Source organism: Epinephelus fuscoguttatus, linkage group LG12 (assembly GCF_011397635.1).
Source record: "Epinephelus fuscoguttatus linkage group LG12, E.fuscoguttatus.final_Chr_v1".
NCBI lineage: Eukaryota > Metazoa > Chordata > Actinopteri > Perciformes > Serranidae > Epinephelus > Epinephelus fuscoguttatus.
In genome coordinates, this window is record NC_064763.1 from 23,190,245 (window position 1) to 23,210,080 (window position 19,836).

The window sequence follows — 19,836 nt, forward strand, 5'->3', positions numbered from 1 at the left end:
TGAGGTTTCCAACACTCTACTGTTTCAGCATAAACATGTTCCTTTTTTGCACTGTGGTGTTTGTTAGCAGACCACAGCACAACTCCTCTAACCTAATTCAGGACAAGGCAGTACTGACTAGTTAAAGACAAAAGCTAAGTGGTTTGAGGAGAATTTAAATGCAACAGGAAGTACTGCAGTCAGACAGAGGGAGGACAGATTGAGCCACGCTTTGGCAGACACAGAATCTTACAAAGATTATAAGTCTGAGGCCACTGGGTGATGGACTGGTTTAAACTACTCTGACCACCTCACAGCTCTTCCTAAGTGGATGCGATGCTAATAAATGAACATTGTTCTGCTTCGGTTTTCAGTTTTTCCCGTAACCTTTTGTCATAACCTACTCTGTGTGTCAGCGAACGAGCTAAGATATATCGCTTGCTTCAAAAACTGCTCACCCTGTGTGTGAGGAAGAGATGTTACACCAAACAACTGAGATCACAAGACTGCGCCACAACTCATGATTTCATTCTGACATTGGATATTGGTCTGTGATAGTCAAATTGCTTGAAAAGTCATTTGGTGTTAGGCTAGCGTAACATGAAATAATAAATGATAAATAATATCCTGCATTTTGCCTGTTTTTATATGCCACACAGTGTGCTACATAACCTCCCTTTGTCCACTGCAGTGATGATGATGACGATGGAAAACGCAGTTGTCTACTAAGCGGTGGAGTTAGGTGACATCCACTAAAGGACTCAGAGGGTTAGATCCACACAGCTACAGGGAAGCGGGGCGGGCTGGGACAACACACCCATTGCAGTTGGCCTGCGGCAAAGTTTACCAGCGGATCGGCCTTCAGCCCTCGGCGGTGATGAGGTCTGCTGTGCTCCATCTGAGCCCCCTCCACCCACCACTCAGAGCTCATCTGCTCCAGCACCACCTCCCCCGGACTGTATTCCACAGGCTCCTCGTTGTCATCCGTGCCGTACTCCACGTCAATCTCCACCCCGCGACCAATCTGTGACCTCACAGTGTGTACTGTTTTGCTGGCTGGGTAGGGTCTTGGCGGGGTAAGACCATAGCCGGGGTTGGCTGCTGCGGCGACAGCCATCTGACTCCTGAGCATGGCCTCCCTCCTAAGGCGGTCCCCTAGCCCTCTGAGCAGTGCTTTGCTGGTGGGGGTCAGCTGGGAAGGACAGCGGGCTGAGACTCGCTTGCTGGTGGGACCCGGATATAAACACAGGTCCTCTTCTTCAGGATAACTGATGGTGTCCACCGTGTCTGCGTAGTGCACCCTGTGCTGCGTCTTAGGTTTGACCTGCGAGGATCCGTGCCTGAGTAAAGGCTCTTTGGTTAGTGATCTAGGATCCCTGTTGAAGTGGTGATGGTGTGGGGGAACGTTTGGGTGTGGATGTGGGTTGGGGTGATGCTGGGGGGCATGGTGGAGGCGTTCTGAGTCTCTGTGGCGAAGGTGGCTGGGCCTGGGCCGAGGGTGACTGCGGTGGGTTAAAAGCTCTTCTTGACTGCTATCTTCCTCTTCTGTCACCTCGGGGATGCTGAACAGCTGCGTGTTGTGTTGGACCTGAGCAGGCAACTTGAGGATCCTCTCAAGAACCTCCTCATCACTGTCTGGAGTCTCCAACTTGCGTGACTACGAGACCACACAAGCGAGACAGTGTAGGTGATGGCGTGATGATATCATATTGGTCAGAGAAAATAAGGGAAGTGCAAACAAAACAGAGGCCATGCAAAGGAAAGAGAAAAGAAAGAGGACGAAAATGATCTCAATCAAGCATGATTAATATATAACAGAAAAAAACACCCAATGACAACATAACAAGACAAACTGAAAGAAGTATATGTCATTCAAAAGGTGCGTTTGGCAGCGAAATATATTGTGTGATCGTTCTTTTACCCTGTTAGGTGCGACTGTGTAGCCCCTGGCCTGTGCTTCTCCCAGGTGGTCTGAATAAAGGTCCTCCTCCTCCTCCTCCAGGATGTCAGACAGATCTGAACGGCTGTTGTCTGCGTGGTAATCACTGGGAGGCTCCACAAGCCCTCTGCTGTGACTCTGCAAAAAAACACGTCAACATTCTCAACCAGAGAACCTATTATGCTCATTTTCAGGTTTGTACTTGTATTTTCGGGACAAAAACACTTTATTTTAACTCAGACTGTCTGTGCTGGACCACCTGTGTTAACCCTGTGTCTGGGATGCTCAGTCCTGATCAGACAGAGTGCGTTTTGTAATGGTTTTGAGAGTGAAGTGTTTTGCTTGCTGCTTTTGTGTTCCTGAGCATGTTGCATTTTTCGCAGGAGCGCCCTAATCGCCTCGAGTTTAAAAAACTTTAAGAGACGTCATTGGTGGGTTTTCCAATTGTCCCATCAAATTAATTGAGGGGTGAGCCTTCTGTGGTGGCAATGACAACACAAGTATCATACATGGTTTCTGTGAATCTAACATTAGCTCGCTTTCATTGTTGCCCTGGTAAAGCTTCAAGACATAGCTGAACCAATTATTGCTAAAACTACTTTCTAATGTTTTACGAACTGTAATTAGGCTGAGCGATTGACAGTAGATGGTCAAACTGTCCCTGACTCATCCTAAAATACAACCAACAATCATCCATGTGAAGCTCCTAGACCACCTGGTGGAAACTCCCTGTGGTTCCTCCTCTTTTTGAGGATCTCATGTACCCAAACTGTTCTGTTTCCCTGTGACCAGCGTACAGTTTAAGAATAGCTCGCCAGATTTTAAGGTACAGATCTATGAGCTTACTTCACAGCAACATAGTGGTTAAGCTAAAGACAGGTGATGTGGCAGCTGCCCAGCAACAATATTTAAAAAAAGTACATAGCAAGTAGCAAAAAGCGCTCTGTTTGCACTCGCCCAGGATTCAACAAAAAAAACGGTAATGCAGTGGGCCTCATGTTTTTCAACCTCCGAAATGCGCTCTGTCTAATCAAGGCCTAAGCCCCACATCTGAAAAGCCTAGTCTGCTCTGACTGCTCAGCATTCCTGGGACTATCTGCATATCTGTGTTGCTGTATTGTCACGGCAGCTGGGAAACGGCGTGTGGCGGCACTTTCTACTGTGAAAAACCACCAAGAAAGCATTTCAACACAACTGGGCATGTTGTAGCAGGAATATGATCCGAAATCGTGCATAAATCAACAACATCAGCAACCAAGATGACATGTTTCCCCTGACATTAGCATGTAGCTACATGTAGCAGTGTTACAATGTAAACACTTGCAGTAGCGTGCCTTGAGCAAATGACCATATAAAGAATCCATTCTGAGCTGAGAAAAAAACCCCCAAAAAACGTTGGAAACAGAGTATGCAGAATGGTCTTTAGACTGTGAAGCACATGTATATTTTATTTTTTTAGTCATTTCATGGGATATTAAGTATTTGACACTACAGAATAGTAGAAAGTGTCAGCGAATCAGGGTTGACTAGAGCTTCGACTGCGTCCCAAAAAATCATGCCCAACCCTACATGAACTTGCACAGTTTCTGTCCGAGCCTGCGCTTGAGCTACAGTAGCAGTTTTGGGCCTTAGCCTGGGGAAATGTTGAGAAATTACAGCCCCACTTGGCTCAATTGGGTTCAGGCAGAGAATTAAAGGTCTATGTCTGACCTGCTGCTTCATGCAGTACGCTGGCTCTTGGTCCTGTCTCAAGAACTCTTCGATGGACACCAAGCGGGTATTCTCCAGCTCCTCCTCTGCCTCTGACTCCAGCGGTGAGGTGCTGGGGGGTCGGTGGAGGTTAATGTCCTGAGGGTTAAGGAAGTCTGCGATCGGGGCTTTGGGTGGGGTAGGGATGCGCTCAGGGGTCCCGAGCTTGGCACTGGAGTCCTCGATGAACTCTGTGAGAGATGGGAAAGGACGTATCGTTCCAGGGCTGTCGGTGTCTCTGTGCTGCTCCAACACTGCTGCTGCTGCTGCTGTTACTGGTGACTGTGCTGGTGCTGGTGCTGCTACAGGCAATGGTTGAGGTGATGCGGTCGGGGGGGAGGTCACATTAACCTGAAGATAAGAAAGACAGTCAATACAACGCTATTTAATTAACTTGGTTCTTTTAGAAGAGGGGCTTCTAAAGTCTGAGAGTGTGGGCCCCAGACACACAAAACTGAGCAACAACAACTTGTTTCCATTTAGCAAACTGGCACCATTTTAATATTCTGAACTATCAATCAGCAGTTCCTGTTTGCAGTGTACCCATGGATGTACAGACAACTATTACTGGATTACTTTAAGGACAACTTCTAAGCTCTGGAGTTATAAACTGATTCTCATCTGATTTATGGACATTAATTTGTGTTGGACAAAGAAGTTTATGACATGGAAAATTAAGTCCCATTTAACCTTACAAGAGTGAGTTTGCAAAAGCTGCAACCACATATGTACATGCATCCATGCTTTGCCCCTTTTTGCCAATTAGCACGAATAGTTAATGAGTTGTTCTTTGACCCATGACCAGTCTTTCCACAAAATTTGTGCAAGTCCGTGAATCCATTTGTAAGTTAAGTACATCTTTGCGATCGGTCCCTCCCATTACCATGTATCGCTTTTAGCCAACTGGCATGAACACAAACACACACCTTCACACACTTGATCTCTATGGCAAGGGCAAAAACTTTGACCGAATAGGGTGGGGAAATTTTTGGGGACCTACCAATTGACTGACTGAGCGAGCCATAGAGATGCTGGCTGCTGCTGATGCAGATTGCGGTAATCAGGTGCTAAGGGTTTTAAGGTACCTTAATGTACTCCATGAGCTACCACTGCTACCAGCTGCTGATTATGTTGATAAGAGGGTCAAATCCCCAGGCTAAATTGCAATAACTAACTCCCAGTTGTTTTAGAACACTGGCATGAACTGGAAGGACAACAAACAAGTTGTGGTCTCTCATACATATATAAATATATATGAGGATGGAAGAGTAAGTATTACCACTGGAGTAATGGTGGAGGCAACTGGTAATGTGGCCTCACATACAGCCAAGGCAGCAGCAGAACAGGGGTTGGCCCAAGCGTTCACATATGAAGTAGTTAAGAGAAGACCTTCTGGGTGGAGAGCGTGAGGGGAGTTGGCAGCAGCCTCCACTGTGAGGCCAGTGATGTTTGTGTCTGGTGGCAAAGGGCTGGGCAGCATGGAGACTTTGGCAGCAGAGTTCCCGTAGGACTGGGGAGAGGGCAGGTTAATGGAACCCGTAGGGTTGCAGGGTAGGGGTGGCACAACTGGGGCGGCGACAGCTGGACCTGCCATGATGGCAGCCAGCTTTGAGGGCACATTGACTGGTAAAGAATCACAGGACTCCCCATGGGCGGACATGGTGCGGACAGTGAGCTCCTGAGCTGCCAGCAAGGACTGCATCTGAGAGGGGCCCAGCAGGGCACTGCCGGCTGTTGGGGAAGACACCTCCAGCACCTAGGACAGGAGAGCAACAGGTACATTTTCAAGGAATACCCCCAAATGACCATTTGTGTCAATTACTTACCCCATGCTACACTGAATACATGAAGACAATTTTGTTGTTCTCTCATGCCTCATAGGTGAATGAAGAATCCAAAACAGGAGAACATTCTTAGGGCTTGTGTCCAGAAAAGCGCTGGCGATGCTTTTTTTAATGACGTATAATGCGTTTTGTTTCTATGACAACAATATCTTGACACTGACATTAGCCAGGTAGCTAACTTAACACAACATTACTAGAGGGTTGACTACACAGTCGACTTTAAGCACAACACTCGCCAGTAACACCCAGTGTATGCTGCCCATCTGCTCCCAAGAAATAAGCTTTTTTGACTTTGTTGTGACAGTAGACAGTAGCCTAGCTAAAGAAGCGGCACCTTTCTGAAACGTTCAAAGATTTTCAACTTCAAGCACTCAGAGTGGCTGCACAAAAAAGGTGGGGTGCTCTGAAAAAAGACGCTGGGTGCGGCGGTTTTCCTCCACTCACTACTCATTGAGAACAACTGAAAGATGACGCTGGCGCTAAGAAAAAAAAGCTTAAAAATGCATATGACTGGATAAATCAGACTTGGATTATACTGCACGAGCTGTGTGAGAGTTTGTAAATGGATGTTTTGATATAGTTTTGCTGTTGATAAATGTGGACCCCTATGAGTTGAATACATCAGGAAATTTCTCCGTTTTTGGATTCTTCATTCGACTCCATAAATACTACAATTAAACCAAAACGCACTGCTTAGTCCAACAAACACTCCAAGTTCTTGCCTTTTTCTTGTCAGCATAAATAGTGTATCCAGTGACACGGACTCCATTGGAGGTCCCGGCAGCATCTATAGTGACTGGCAGCCAGCTGATGAGGGCAATGCCCGGGGAGGGGCCATGCTCCAGCTGGACATCCAGAGGAGCATCAGGGGGACCTGCAGGGATGGAAAGCATCATACCACAGCCAGCGGCAAGCAAAAAATAAAAAAAAAAGGTTTTATATTCATATTCACTCATACTGAAATTACAGTGCATGGGATAAGATATTATTATCACAAAGGAGACATGATTCTATGGAGAGAAAAAGAAGCCATCTAAAACTCTAAGGGGACATTAAGAAATGTAGAAACCATATACCTGAGTTCCCAGACTGTGGGCATGAAACTTAAGCAAATTTGAAGGATCATTTAGAGAAAAACATCTCAAAGCTACTGACACTAATCACACATAAGAATCTTAAGTTTAAGATTTATTCATGAAAAATGAAATATTGTTGACTGGGAGTAGAGTAGTGATATAGTGGCGCCACAAACTGACATTAAATGATGGTTGGGATTAAAAAAAACTCAACATCAGTGACTCAATTCTCAACAAAATATTAAAAGACCTCACATTTCGCTTCCCTGTTGACATGGAATCCCAATTATTTGAGATTATTTTTGACTTGTAGCAATGCTTTGGGGGCAGGGCAGGAAAATATCCATCAAAAGACGAAAGGGCATTTCGGTAATTGCGTCTTTTTTTTTACTGTTTCTGCTGCAGTCTGACACATTTCAATCCCTCTGGTCATAATGTCCTCGTAAAATAATTCCCTCTTAGCAATTAGCTTAGTTCAAAATTTCCACTGCAGCTACTCAGAAATATGTATGAAGCTGATTTGTGTAGGATATTGGGGGTGAGTGTGAGTCTAAGTATGAGTCATGACACAATATTATTGCATACTACAAATTGCTAAGTATTTCCATGACATATACTGCAAAATATTGCAAGTTAAAAAAAGTGTTTTTGTCAACATCTGTTTTCATGTTGTAAGATGGGCTTTCAGTCTCTTCAGCAAAATATATCTAGTGGACTGAGGAAGTAACATTTATTATTTATATCATTAAAAAATCACTACTTGGTGTCTGTGTATCAAGACAATATTGCCACATCAAATATTGCAACAATATGCTGTGTCTGTTTTTCCCTTTTATCATGACCAACCAAGTCACCTATTTCCCTTTCCTTTGAAGCAATACACTCAAAGAAAAGGCGAGTCAGAGCAGCTCTCATGAATAAACTAATGTTCTTGTATGAGGGGTTCAGAATCACCACTGCTGAATATAAGGTTTTAATTTGGACTGCAGGATACAACACACTGAGCTCACATGACGCTCTGCTAACTGTGTTGTCCTAATTTAAGAATCGCTGCCCAACAGTTTAGTTGTTTAAAGATTCTCAAAAAGTTGTCCAAATTAAACCTTCTGGATCCAACATTTGAGTTCCACTCGCCCTTACATGCTCTGTACCTTCTCTTGTCCAACATAAATATATTAGATTTTAAATGCAGAAAATTAGTCTTATTGATTCATGACCCATAGAACACAGATGTGTAAGTGTAGATAAAGAACATCTGATATTACATAAAACACTAAATCCTGACCTGCCATCAGTGTGGTGAAGGTGATGGTAGCGCTTCTGTGTTCACGCCGCTCCACAGGTAACTCCCATGGCGTGCGGTGTGGCCGTGCCTCCACTTTGACCGTGTACTGCAGGCTGGGCAGGAGGTTATTGAGGCACAGCGAGCAGCAGCCAGCCTTCACCAGCTCACACTCCTCCTCATTCAAGGACACAATGTGCACATAGTTACTGTTGCTGGGCAGCCAGGTCAGGTTGGCAGAGGTGGCGGTGATCCTCTCCACACGCAGTTGCGTGGGCGCCACACAAACGTCCCGACCGACCAGCATGCTGCAACGCAGCTGGTCTGAGGGGCCCTTTTCTGTCAGGCTTTGCACTGACACACGGTAGGCCTTGAGGTTTACGTCCAGCCGCTCCAGCACCGCTTTGGTCTGGGCACCGAAGGGCACATTGAGCCGCAGCTCCTGGTCCACATACACATTATAACTCCACACATTGCCCCACCCAGCCGGCACCAACGGAGGGTCCCAGCCGATGATGATGCTCTTGGCAAGCTGCTTGATGAGGGTGAGCTTACGTGGGTAAGGCACAATGTCCACTCCCACCTCCTCCAAATCCAAGTCCAGGCCGTTGGTGAGGGGGGCTGGGACAGCCAAGGCCGATGCTGAATCTGAGGGGGCTGAGGCAGGGCCGGAGGCGGCAGACACCTCGGTCCTTTCCGAGGCGCTGACACCCACGTGGAGGTGATGCTGGTGGCTGGCACTGTGCAGGCTGCTGTCTAGCAAGGAGTTATGGGACATGTCCCCCGTCTCTGGATGGTGTGTGCTCATGACATCGTCATCCGATACACGTTCCACAAAGTTAGAGGGGACCAGCCCTCTCCGTCCATCCATCAGCTCACCTGGGAGGAGTCACAATAAACACTGAGTACCATGCTAAGACAGAAATATGAATCTGTAGATGCAACAATTAATACTCAAGATTTACCTTCATAGAAGCCATCATCATCCATGTCTCCATACACGTAGATGTATTCTCCAGCAGTGAGTGGAAGCTCCACTTCAGGGTTGTCATTGGGGCCATCATACGGATTATAGCTGGAGAAAATTAATTTACTATGAAGTCATTTTTAAAACACATATTAAAGGGTAAGTCCCATATTTTTCAACCTGGACGCTATTTTCCCATGGTTTTGTGTCTAAGGGACTAACGGGAACAACAATTTTTTAAATTCATCCAGAATTTAGTTCGTTGAAAAAGGCTGCAAGTAACCACTTGGGGCATGTTGGTACGGTCGATGTATGTCCATTAAACATGTTTGTTTTTGCCACTGATGGGCTCAAATAGTTATTGTAAATGTCTGATAACATTATGGAAAGGATCCTCACAGAGACAGATCTTTTTGTTAAAAAGTAATATACTTTTGTTTAACCACAAACAGCCACAAAATAGCCACTGCCAAACCTACCAAACCCCATTTAAATAAAGAGTAATTTTAGCATGCATAAAGCCAGCATATTTTCACATCTAACTCAGAAATTTAAGAGTTAATTTTAATCAAACCAGAGTTGGTCGTTGTTGGAACAGCGGAAAAATGAACCAAGACGATTTTTCTGAGTTTAATTTTGTGTCTGTCCACTTTGAAAATAAGTGTGTTTTATGATGATAAAATTACTGTGTATTTAAATGGAATCTGGTGGGTTTTGCGATGGTGATTTTTGTAGCTGTTTCTGGTTAAAAAAAAGGATCTTTCTCTTTGACAAAAAGGTCTAGCTCTGCAGAGATTGTTTCAATAATGTTGTCAGACATTTAGAATAACAATCTGAGCCTGTCAGTGACAAAAAGAAACACTTTTAGCAGATGTACAGTGACACTGTGGCTGTATCGTTGTCTCTAAACACTGGACCAATTTCAAAAATGATTGTCTTTATATTTCACTTAGACATAAAAACAAGGTAAAATTGGGTCCAGGTTGAGCAAACACTGAAGTTATCCTTTTCTAAACCTTGCCGAAATTTGATACTTACCTGTATCTTGCAATGAAAACCTGAAGCTTTGCTGCTCCTCTGCTGGCTGTGTAAGGAGCTGGGGCTACATCAATATCCAGCTCCTCCACTTCACTGGCAGTGTCCACCTGAGAACACCATGAACAAAAAATAAATGGTTTGGATTGTTTAGGTAATACTAAAACTGCTTGCATTGCTGCGCAAAAACTAATTAAAAAGCCATCTATCTCATGTGACGATACTGAGTATGATATTCTTGTTATAAGGTGAGTTAATATCAGTGAGTCACTGTTAGTAGAGAATCACTTGGATACCTGATTGTGACTTCCATTCATAGCTGTCACACACGACACAATAAGAGGGTGTGTATATTTATAGCTCCCTGGGAAAACCTTTTTAAGGATAATCACTTACAACTACTACCGTATAACCTTCATAATCCACAGTGGCGAATGGATTATCTCACTAAATATGAGCTTTATTGAAATGTGTGCAGACGAGATGAAAAGACCACCGACCTGTCTACCGTACAAGACCTGACACTAACTCTGTGGACACATGGCACAACAAAAACACCAAATGACTCCTCTCGTGAATGAGCAGAGGGAGCTGTGGCATATTCAGCTACAGTCTCTGTCCTCGCGTGAGATGACAGGGAGGTTAAGGAGGGCTTTTTAATCCATTAAGTCCCCACAATCAATGTGATCGTGCATGGCTGTCTTGGTAATCTTGATGAGCAATCTGCCTGACCACGTAGAAACAAAGAAAGCGGAAGAGCTGCAAGCAGGAGTCCTGCATATCAATGTGACCTAGGTGAACATTAAGACACCAAACTTCCAACCAAGGATTAAAATTAACACTAAACCTGACTTATTTATAGCAGGTCAAAAGAAAACCATTCTTTGCCATACATGCAGTGATGATGATGTTGCGTGTCTCTTTCGAACAACTCAAATATTTTTCACAGCCTTCATTTTATTGTCAGACATTGTTTGGTTCTTGGAGGTGCGTCTTGCTGCAACTCTGTGTACTCCAACTGAAGCGAAGACTCCACGGTGTTTGAAAGATTTGAATGGTTTTTTGGGGGGTGTTTTTCCTTTTATTGGACTATAATGGGCTTAAATGCCCTTGTTAGTTTTTATCATATTTAGGCAACCTCATCCTGTTTTCATTTTTGGTCAAATTTTAGTTGACTCAAAGTCTGGGCATGTTAGTCATATCTTAGTGAAAGATAACCTGAACTATCTGAGTTTTAGTCAGTCTGTTGATATTTAGTCTTTTTTAGTCATCGGACAACATTCTCGTACATGTAGTCAAGCAAAAACCATCATCATCTTGTCTTAGTCATGGCAAAAAAAGGATGTTGAAACACATATTTAGTCACAGTATGTGTGAAGGTGATTGAAACTGCTCCTGAGAAATAATCAGTACACAAGTGTTTATTCTGAAATGAGTAACGTACGATGATTCTTTGATTCTCAGAGCTGGTACCTCGTGTGTTGGACTTGACTTGTGCGGACTGAGGTGGGTGTCAGACTTGGGGGTGAGGTGTGTGGTCTCTGACTTGCTGGAGGAAGAGCCTGACTTGCTGACACTGATGGTGGGCAGCTCTCGATGCTTAGTGACGGGCGAGCGCTCCACCCTGGACAGCCCTGCAGCGTGGGGGGTGGCCCCGAGCCGCAGTGCAGCAGCCACATCTAGCAGCAAAGAGAGGGGAAGAAGATAATACATAATCCATGACTTTAATAGATGACACCCCCCCCCCCCCCTCCCCCCCCGGCCCTCTCACTGGTTTAACTGGCTGAATCCACGAGGAGCAAGGTAGGTGAGGTCACTGGTTGACATGCAGGACACTCAAGGTTGAACCCGGCTGATTAAACAGTGGAGGCAAAAAAAAAAATCCTGTGTCCATCTGTCTGAGGTCAGAGGTTGCACTACCTTGTGTCACACCAGCACTGTTAAGGGGCTTAACTGGTTCATTTCTCACCTCAGCCCATGAGCACTGACCCTCATGTGGGGGTGAGGACTACAGACAAGCTCCGCTGCAGTGCTGGACTGTGATGGTGAGGGTGAGATGACGGGTTAGAACATGCCGTGCTTCTTGTGACAGTCCCAACACATATAATGAGTAACAGTGACGGACAGAGTACCGAGCGGATCATTACCCTCAGGGCAGGAGAGAGTGTCACCTCCCTCGAGACTCCAGAAGGCTATTTCACCCAGGGACACCATATCCCATGAGCCACCAGTGCAGTCTAAAAACACATGAACAGTGTAGAAGAAAAAGGTTGGACACATACAGGAGGAAAGATTTGGACTAGATTTGCACTGTTGTTATATTTAAAGGGTAACCAGAATTTTCAACCTACTTTCCCATGTTTTGGGGTCCAAGTGACTGATGGGAACATTTTTTGAATTTGGTCCAGTATTAAGTGAGATGGCTGTAGACAGACATGGCCAAGCAAGCTGCACTCTGGGCATGTTCACACTGTTAATTTACATCCATTAAAAGTGTTTGTTTTTGCCACTGACAGGCTCAGATTTTTAACAATTGTCTGACAACATTATAGAAAGGTAGATCCTTTTTATTCAACCAGAGAAATCCCAGAAATCGTTATCACCAAACCCACCAGAGTCCGTTTGAATAAACAGTAATTTAAGCATGTATAGAGTCAACTTGTTTTCACATCTAACTGGTTGAATTAAGGGTTTATTTCAACCAAACCAGAGCTGGTGGTTGTTGCAACAGTGGAAAGACACTGTGTATTTGGATTTTGTGAGTTTTATTTTGTTTCTGTTGACTCTGAATGAAGTATGTTTTACCACAATAAAATTACTGTTTCTTTAAATGGAATTTGGTAAGTTCGGTGATACGGATTTCGAGACTGTTTCTAATTAAACAAAAATGATCTTACTCATTAACATAAATCTCCATCTCTGTGGGGATCCTGTGCATTATGTTGTCACACACTCAATAACAATCTGAGCCTGTCAGTGGCAAGAATAAGCACTTTTAGTGGACGGACATTGACCGTTCAAACATACCCCAAGTGGTTACATTGCAGCCTGGACCAATTTCAACAACTGTTGTTCCCATTCGTCACTTAGACACAGAAACATGGTAAAATAGAGTCCAGGTTCAAAAATACCCTTTAGGGCAGTTGTGGCTGGGTTTACATTATAATAAATATTCTAAAACAAGCTAAACTGACACTGCTCACTTTGTAATTACTGATAAACAACATTGATACGCTGACATTTTAGGCATCATTTCATGTGCCCTTACTGTTTAAAATGAAACTAAAAAGCCAATAATGAGCAGCTGAAAGGATGCACCCCTGATGGGACACTTAGAAAACGTGGATGTTCTTGAAAGCATTCTGTACATAAAAGGACTGAGGCAATGCTTTGTGCCTGGGTTCAGTGGCTATTCGGTGATAAGATTTCCTTTGCAACTGAAAACTAACTAAAGTTACACACTGTGACAGTTGAATTTGACAATGATGCAACTATTAGAATATCCTAAAACAAGACGGATTAAGGCAGATCACCTGACTTTATCTCTTGTGGAAACAAGGCTGTTGACACCACAGTGTATTTGCCAGTTTACACTAAACATCAAAAGGAAAAGTACAGATAATTGCAGTAAGGCATCTATCCTGTGTAACAACTATGATTCTCTCTCTGTACAGGTTGTACTGTTGGGTGTGGGTACATGTCATGGCGGCGTGGCTCACCTCGCTCTGTAGTCAGGCCCACCCCATTGGTCAGAACTGAGAGGCCGGGGTTGGTGAGGAGGCTGGAGCCGGCCACGTCCACCTTCGAGGCCTGCAATCGAAACTTCTCCAACTCCTGGGACAGCAGGCCAAACTGTTCGCTCTGGCTGCGACATTTGTCCTCCAGCTCTCGTACTTTTGACTACACATACGGCGTCACAGACAGGAAAGACAGCCATACAGTAAAAAAGCAGTTTTAAACCAACTGACTAGATATGCAAGCAAGTGAGCTAAGCTTTACTGAACAGGTTGGTATTGTTTAAACATACATGTAGAGGTGTGTGTTTCAAAGGGGACCTATTACGCTTGTTTTCAGGTTCATGCTATTTTTTGGGATTTATACTAGAATACATTTACATGCTTTAATGTTCAAAAAACACTTTACTTTCCTCACACTCTTTGTGCTGGAACACCTGTATTTTTAGCGCCTGTCTCCTTAAGACCTCACAAGTCCTCTGTATCTCGGTGTCTCTGCAGCATCACTGCAGCCAGGAAATGAATAGCGGCACTTTCTACCATGAATAATCACCAATAAAAGCTTCTTAACACAACTGTTCCAGCAGGACTACGATCCAAAATCAGCAACAAAGACGTGTTTCCCTGTCGCTAGCATGTAGCCTCATGTAGTAGCGTATGTAAAGTAAACACATGCAGTAGCATGCGTGGAGCAGGTGACGATCTGTCCCAAGCTGACGTCATGTTGTCTTGTTGGAAACAGAGTAATCCGAACGATCTGACACCTGACGTTTTTGCTCACACAGATTACTTTTACAGACGTTTACCTTGTTATATGAAATTTTGGCCATGTTTAATATGAACATCCAACACTGTAACATTATCACAAAAAATCTGGAAAAGCATAACAGGTCCCCTTTGAGGTGGATCTTGAGTTTTGTATTGTAACACATCAGTCATGTGGATTGATCTGACCCTGTGGGCCCTATTTTCTTTGCAGCACGACGACAAGCGCAAGCAGTGCTCTGACAGTTTGGTATTTTTTTCTGACCTTGAAATTCACTTTGTCCGTCTGTGTGTTATTTTAGTGGCCAGTGCAGAGTGCATGATGCACAGGTACTGTAAGAGGAGAGGTGCAAACAGGTGGGAGGGTCCTTCAAATGAGTCACCGCAAAGCCACTTGCTGGTATTTCATCGAAAAATGTATCTAAGATTCTGAGAATAGATATTTAGATTTCTGTTTCTGGTGTCACTCAGGTGCCACTTTGGTGCCTGAACCAACAACAGCAAACTTATAAAACACTCTCTGACTAGTAGATGCATTTAAATCAGCATCAAAAAAAGAACATTTGATGTGGATAAAGCAGGAACATCTGCATTTATCGAGTGATTCTGACAGTATATGTTATCCACAGCTGCTTCATAAAAAGCTTCTCCTTTAGTTCATTAAATCTGTGCAGCCATCTGAAGGCAGCAGGACACACACACACACACACACACACTACCTTGCGATTGTCGTTGTGCTTGCACGATTAAAACAGGGCCCTGTATGTAAAAGCAACTTAAATGATCAGAGTCATGCAGAAACTTTTTTTGCCTGCACAGCCACTAACTGGGTTACTGTGGAAAACTTTGATCTTCCACGGTTATGATTATTTAGGTGGATGGACAGAATATAGCAAACAAACAGTAAACACACTGTTGCTTATAAATAAGACATTTTAAAATGAAATACTGCAATGTGAGGTTAGGTTTCTGCAAGACAGACGACATCTGTTAAACATTTGTCATCAAACACAAAAGACAGAGAATCACAAGCTCAGCGGAAAGAAAAAGGGAAAGGAATAAAGGCAGGTCGCTTTCTGGCAAGATGGGAAACAGGAGTAAAACCCAGAGTTGGAGGGGCAGCATATGTTATGATGAGAAGTTAAATTACGTGCTTCTGTTTTACACTTCATTCACTTCAACAAAGCCACTAGACTGCAGGCTTATTTGCCAGAACACTACAGAGGTTTGTCTCAGCTCCTCTGAGTTTCTATACGTGGCTGATTTCACTTCAGGTTGCGGTGGGAGTTTCCTGGCAGGCAGATCTGACGGAGGCTTCTGCACGAAACTGTCTCAACAACATTTCCTGTTAGCTCTCACCTACGCAAAGCGAGTCGTTATCTGGCTACACTGAGCTGAGGCGCTAAAACGCTGAGAGAAATCACTTGGAAACCTCAAATGAATGCTCAATTACAAACAGCAATCAGTGACATGTTGGGTATATACGTAGGGAGAGTTTACCTCGGTATCATCAGATCAAATGAGCATGGTAAGTGTGCTCGGTACAGCTGGGAGCATTAACTGTGCCACATACACTGTTTTCTGGTCTCATGTGAATGACCTGATTTTACACACACTTCGGTAACCTGAAAAACTGCATCTGCATCAAATGGGCCTCTGCGGCCACATGAAGCATTTATGGAAGACTAATTACTGCAGGGCTGATACTCCTGCTGGCAACTGCAGTATACGTATAACACTGTGAACCTAAAGTGGATATAAACAAGTCTTTTGCTTTAAGTTGCCTACTTATTAATATTTCCAGGTGTTTTACTGTGCCAGTATCATAGCACTGAGATCAGGGTTTCTAGTTTAAATTGGGTTTGTTACAGTTGTTTCTTGCTTTGAACAGGAGCTACCAAGAAGCCAAGACAAGCCAGAAGAAAAGAAACAAATATCTATGTTTCTGGCTGCTAGAGTTAGCCATGTTGCTACTGCTAGCAACCAGAAACAAACCGCCATGATCTATTGTCCGTTTAATATTCTGAACAAAGAGTGTGTTTTCTTGCGGTGGCTTTTCTAAAATTAGCTGTGGTTAATTGTAAGCCAGGCTCTGATTAAAAGAGTTTTAAATTCTTAAGTGATACTGAAATCAGGTTGCATCTTCATAGATGTTCTTGTCTCTAATCTCAAATGTTAATAACACTGCAGTGAGAAAAACAAAAGCAGACGGCTAAAGGGGTCTCGATGAGAAAATGGTCAGCTTGGGTTGTCTATACTTCAGTGAGAACTGGAGGTGAGATTTTATGTCAGTTTTAATTTCAGTCAAAAGTATGCTAGCTAACGTTAGCATCAAATCATCAGAGCAGCCCTGATGAGCCTGTAAACAGTTTGAGAGGTTTCACACTGGATCTGCACACCTCTCACAATACAAGATACTCTGTGCTAAAATTTGGTACCAACCAAGGTCCCAGACCAGATTTCTCTGTTTGTCGGGAGGTAAATCAGGAGACCCTTTTACACTGCTTGATTTTCAGCTAATGTTGGGCCGTTTTGCCGGCAAGCTGCGAGCGTTTAGACACACAGAGCCGGATTGGCAAGTTGATCTGAGATGCCCAATTTTCTGCCTCGTAGAGTCGTCATATTGGCGAAACCTTTTTGGTTTAAAAAGAACGAGGCGCCCTTCCACCACGGGAGGGGCTGTTGAAGACTTGTGGGAGGAGATATTGATGACGCTGCATGTGCGACCCACTGGCGGTGGATAAACAGGACACAGCTGATAGCAGGAATGAGCAGCTAGTAGCAAGAGAGAAACGCAAACCTGACAGACACTGTAAAGATGAGCAACTGGGGAGACAAGGAATTGCACGCCCTCCTTGCCCTCGCAAACGAAGAGGCCATTAACCTTCAAATGACGAGAACGGTGAAGGACAGGCTAACTTATGAGAGAATAGCCAAAGGACTGACCAGCCGCGGCTTCCCTCGGAGTACGTCACTGTTTACGTCACACGCTGAGCTACACGTTTTGTTACTTGCTCAAGCCCCCCATTGCCCCGAAAAAGCCGCATTCTGTATAAATAAAAGTAGGTAGGCGCCATTTTGCTGCACTCCCCGATTTTGCTTTTATACTGCCAATGCTGAAAGAAGACTGATTGGGCTTCCCTGCAAATTTGCACAATTCCTATTTAAAAAGGGCTAGGGATAAGTCGGCCAAAAAGTTCTGTAATGCCAGCCTGGCTTTAGCTTATTCTATTATGATGAAGGAGGCTCTGAGGAAAACAGAAAGCAATCCAGTTGTCTTATAATAATATATAATATAATATTACCATTTAGAAACACCGGTGTTGTGTCAAGGACTGTCCCCTTGTTGATGAATGTTTCCCCTCCATCTAAACCTGACCAAAACCCTCCGCCCTAACCCTAACCACCAAGAGGGGTGCTATGCATTAACGGAGGGGACACACACTATTCGATGGGGGAACATGTATGACACAACACGGAGGAGGAAAAGTTGTCTGTTTCCACTTTAGCTAAAAGTAACTGGGGTTTGGTGGTTCTACCTGCAGAAGGTAGGGGAGGTTTTATGGCACTAAGGTAAATTGGTTAACAGTACCTGCATGCAGTCCAGTGTACTCTGGTTAGCAAAGAGATAACACAAAGAACAAAAAAAGATATACAAAGGTAAACACATGCTTGTGAAACAGTGAATCTGGGAAAGAGAAAAGATATTAATAAAAAAGAAACACAGCAGTCTGAAAATCCCGTATCACTAGAATGTGTCTCTGCCCTCGGCAGCCAACAACTGCCTTTTAAATGAAGAAATTCATTCTGCTTAATCTTATAAAATGTGTTTTTAGCAGATTACAAAAGGCAGTGCGTCAACTTGGGAACAACACTCAGGTTCCTGAGAGGGGAAGAGACTTTCTCCTGTGATGCTTTGAGTTTAAATAGAGACAGAAAGTGAGAGAAACGAAGCAGGAGGAAGGAAACAAGCATTTTTTGTTAAAAAAAAAACAAAACAAAACAGGAGCAACTATACTCTACCAGCTCCCTCCGCAACACAAGCTGAGTCAACTCCTAAAATAAAATACACACTTCATTTAGCAAAATACACAGTGTGAGAAATACAGACATACAGCCATCAACTATGGGGGACTTTTTTTTTTTTTTGCATCGTTTAACATCAGCAGCCAATCAGACAGATGGGGGCTTCAACTGTCATCGACTGTCTGGATTCATTTTGAATTCAAAGTGCTTTACACTCACACTGAGAGTGAATATAAATGTCACATTGCAGCGGCGAAGCCATCTGTTCAAACGGTTTTCCAGACCCATGAGTGCTACAAAAATATGACTCTTCTGCAACAGCTTCTCTGCCAGGTGTTTAGATAAGAACGAAGAGCTCATTGTGCTGCTTCTGTCTACTAAGAGCAGGAGGGTAATACAAGTATTTATACTCTTTTTGCTTGGCTTCATGGAGGAAAGAAACACCTTTAATAATGAATTAGAGTTGATCTCATCAGACAGTGAGTGCATAAAACACTCCTCCTCTCTTATGTTGGGGCTGAGTTAATCACTCCCTTGTGTGACATAATAAACATGGGCACACTTGATTTTTGTTTAGGTAAGTCATCCTAAGTTCTTGAGTGTAATAAAAGCACTACATGGTATAGATGTTATGTTTTTGCTGGTGTAACACAAACTCACCTCCAGCATCTGAACCACTCCTTCATGCTCCCTCTTGGCGTATAACTGAGCCTGATTAAAAAAAAGAAAAAAAAAAACAATATTAAAGTCAGTGTTACATTGGTTGTTTGCTCATAAAATTCACATCACAGTAAGCTGCGTGTGAAAACACAATACTTTATTGGTACCCAAAGGTCGCCTCCTGCTGGATGTGAGGTTTAAATAGCCTGGGGGACCTGAGGGTTTCATTTCAGCAAGAAAAACACTGGTCAAATATGAAAAATGTACAAGAGACTGTGCTCCTCACCCGCTGTAACCGTTTGATTTCATCCTGTTTGAACTTAAGGATAGCCAGTGCCTGCTCATGTTCCAATTCCAGCTGCTGCCTTCGCTCGGCGACCTCTCGCATATGCTGTTCAAAAAGAAAAACACATCAGAAAGCTATTTTGTAAAGTAGCATGGTAAGGAGTGAAGGCGAAAATAATACCTCACAGTATCTGAGCTCAGCTGTACCTTTAGGACCTGCTCTAGGTTCTCCAGTTTGGCACGGAGTCTCTGGTTCTCCTCGAGAACTGAATTGTGTTGAGCGGTCACTTCAGAGAGATCTTCCCTCAGCTCCTCATTCTCAGCCCGAGTCTGAGAAACAACAGCAGGAGGACGGAGATTTAATTTTATCGCAGACATTTTCATAGTTTGGTCATCATTTCTCTTGGAGTAGAGATGTCACTGCATCCCCAGGTTTCAGCATTAAAGGGTAACGTCAGTATTTTTCAACCCTGGACCCTGTTTCCCTATGTTTTT

The 19,836-nt window shown here is 43.8% G+C and overlaps 1 protein-coding gene across 8 annotated transcripts in view; it reads right to left on the reverse strand.

Annotated features, from left to right (window-relative positions):
- The window catches only part of LOC125898352 (peripheral-type benzodiazepine receptor-associated protein 1), a 98,874-nt gene that overhangs the window by 17,119 nt on the left and 61,919 nt on the right, over positions 1–19,836 (reverse strand). For 5 of the 8 annotated variants that reach the window (XM_049592131.1, XM_049592128.1, XM_049592129.1 and 2 more), the window contains 15 exons: positions 19,549–19,671; positions 19,343–19,447; positions 19,057–19,107; positions 18,394–18,426; positions 13,591–13,771; positions 12,019–12,108; positions 11,345–11,550; positions 9,875–9,981; positions 8,835–8,944; positions 7,873–8,748; positions 6,234–6,385; positions 4,947–5,423; positions 3,629–4,018; positions 1,901–2,056; positions 827–1,636 (listed from right to left, as the gene is read on the reverse strand). In XM_049592131.1, coding sequence (XP_049448088.1) covers positions 827–1,636; positions 1,901–2,056; positions 3,629–4,018; positions 4,947–5,423; positions 6,234–6,385; positions 7,873–8,748; positions 8,835–8,944; positions 9,875–9,981; positions 11,345–11,550; positions 12,019–12,108; positions 13,591–13,771; positions 18,394–18,426; positions 19,057–19,107; positions 19,343–19,447; positions 19,549–19,671 — 3,867 coding nt within the window. The remainder of the gene's footprint in view (positions 1–826; positions 1,637–1,900; positions 2,057–3,628; positions 4,019–4,946; positions 5,424–6,233; positions 6,386–7,872; positions 8,749–8,834; positions 8,945–9,874; positions 9,982–11,344; positions 11,551–12,018; positions 12,109–13,590; positions 13,772–18,393; positions 18,427–19,056; positions 19,108–19,342; positions 19,448–19,548; positions 19,672–19,836) is intronic. The other 3 variants (XM_049592130.1, XM_049592132.1, XM_049592135.1) reach the window with 3 other exon arrangements.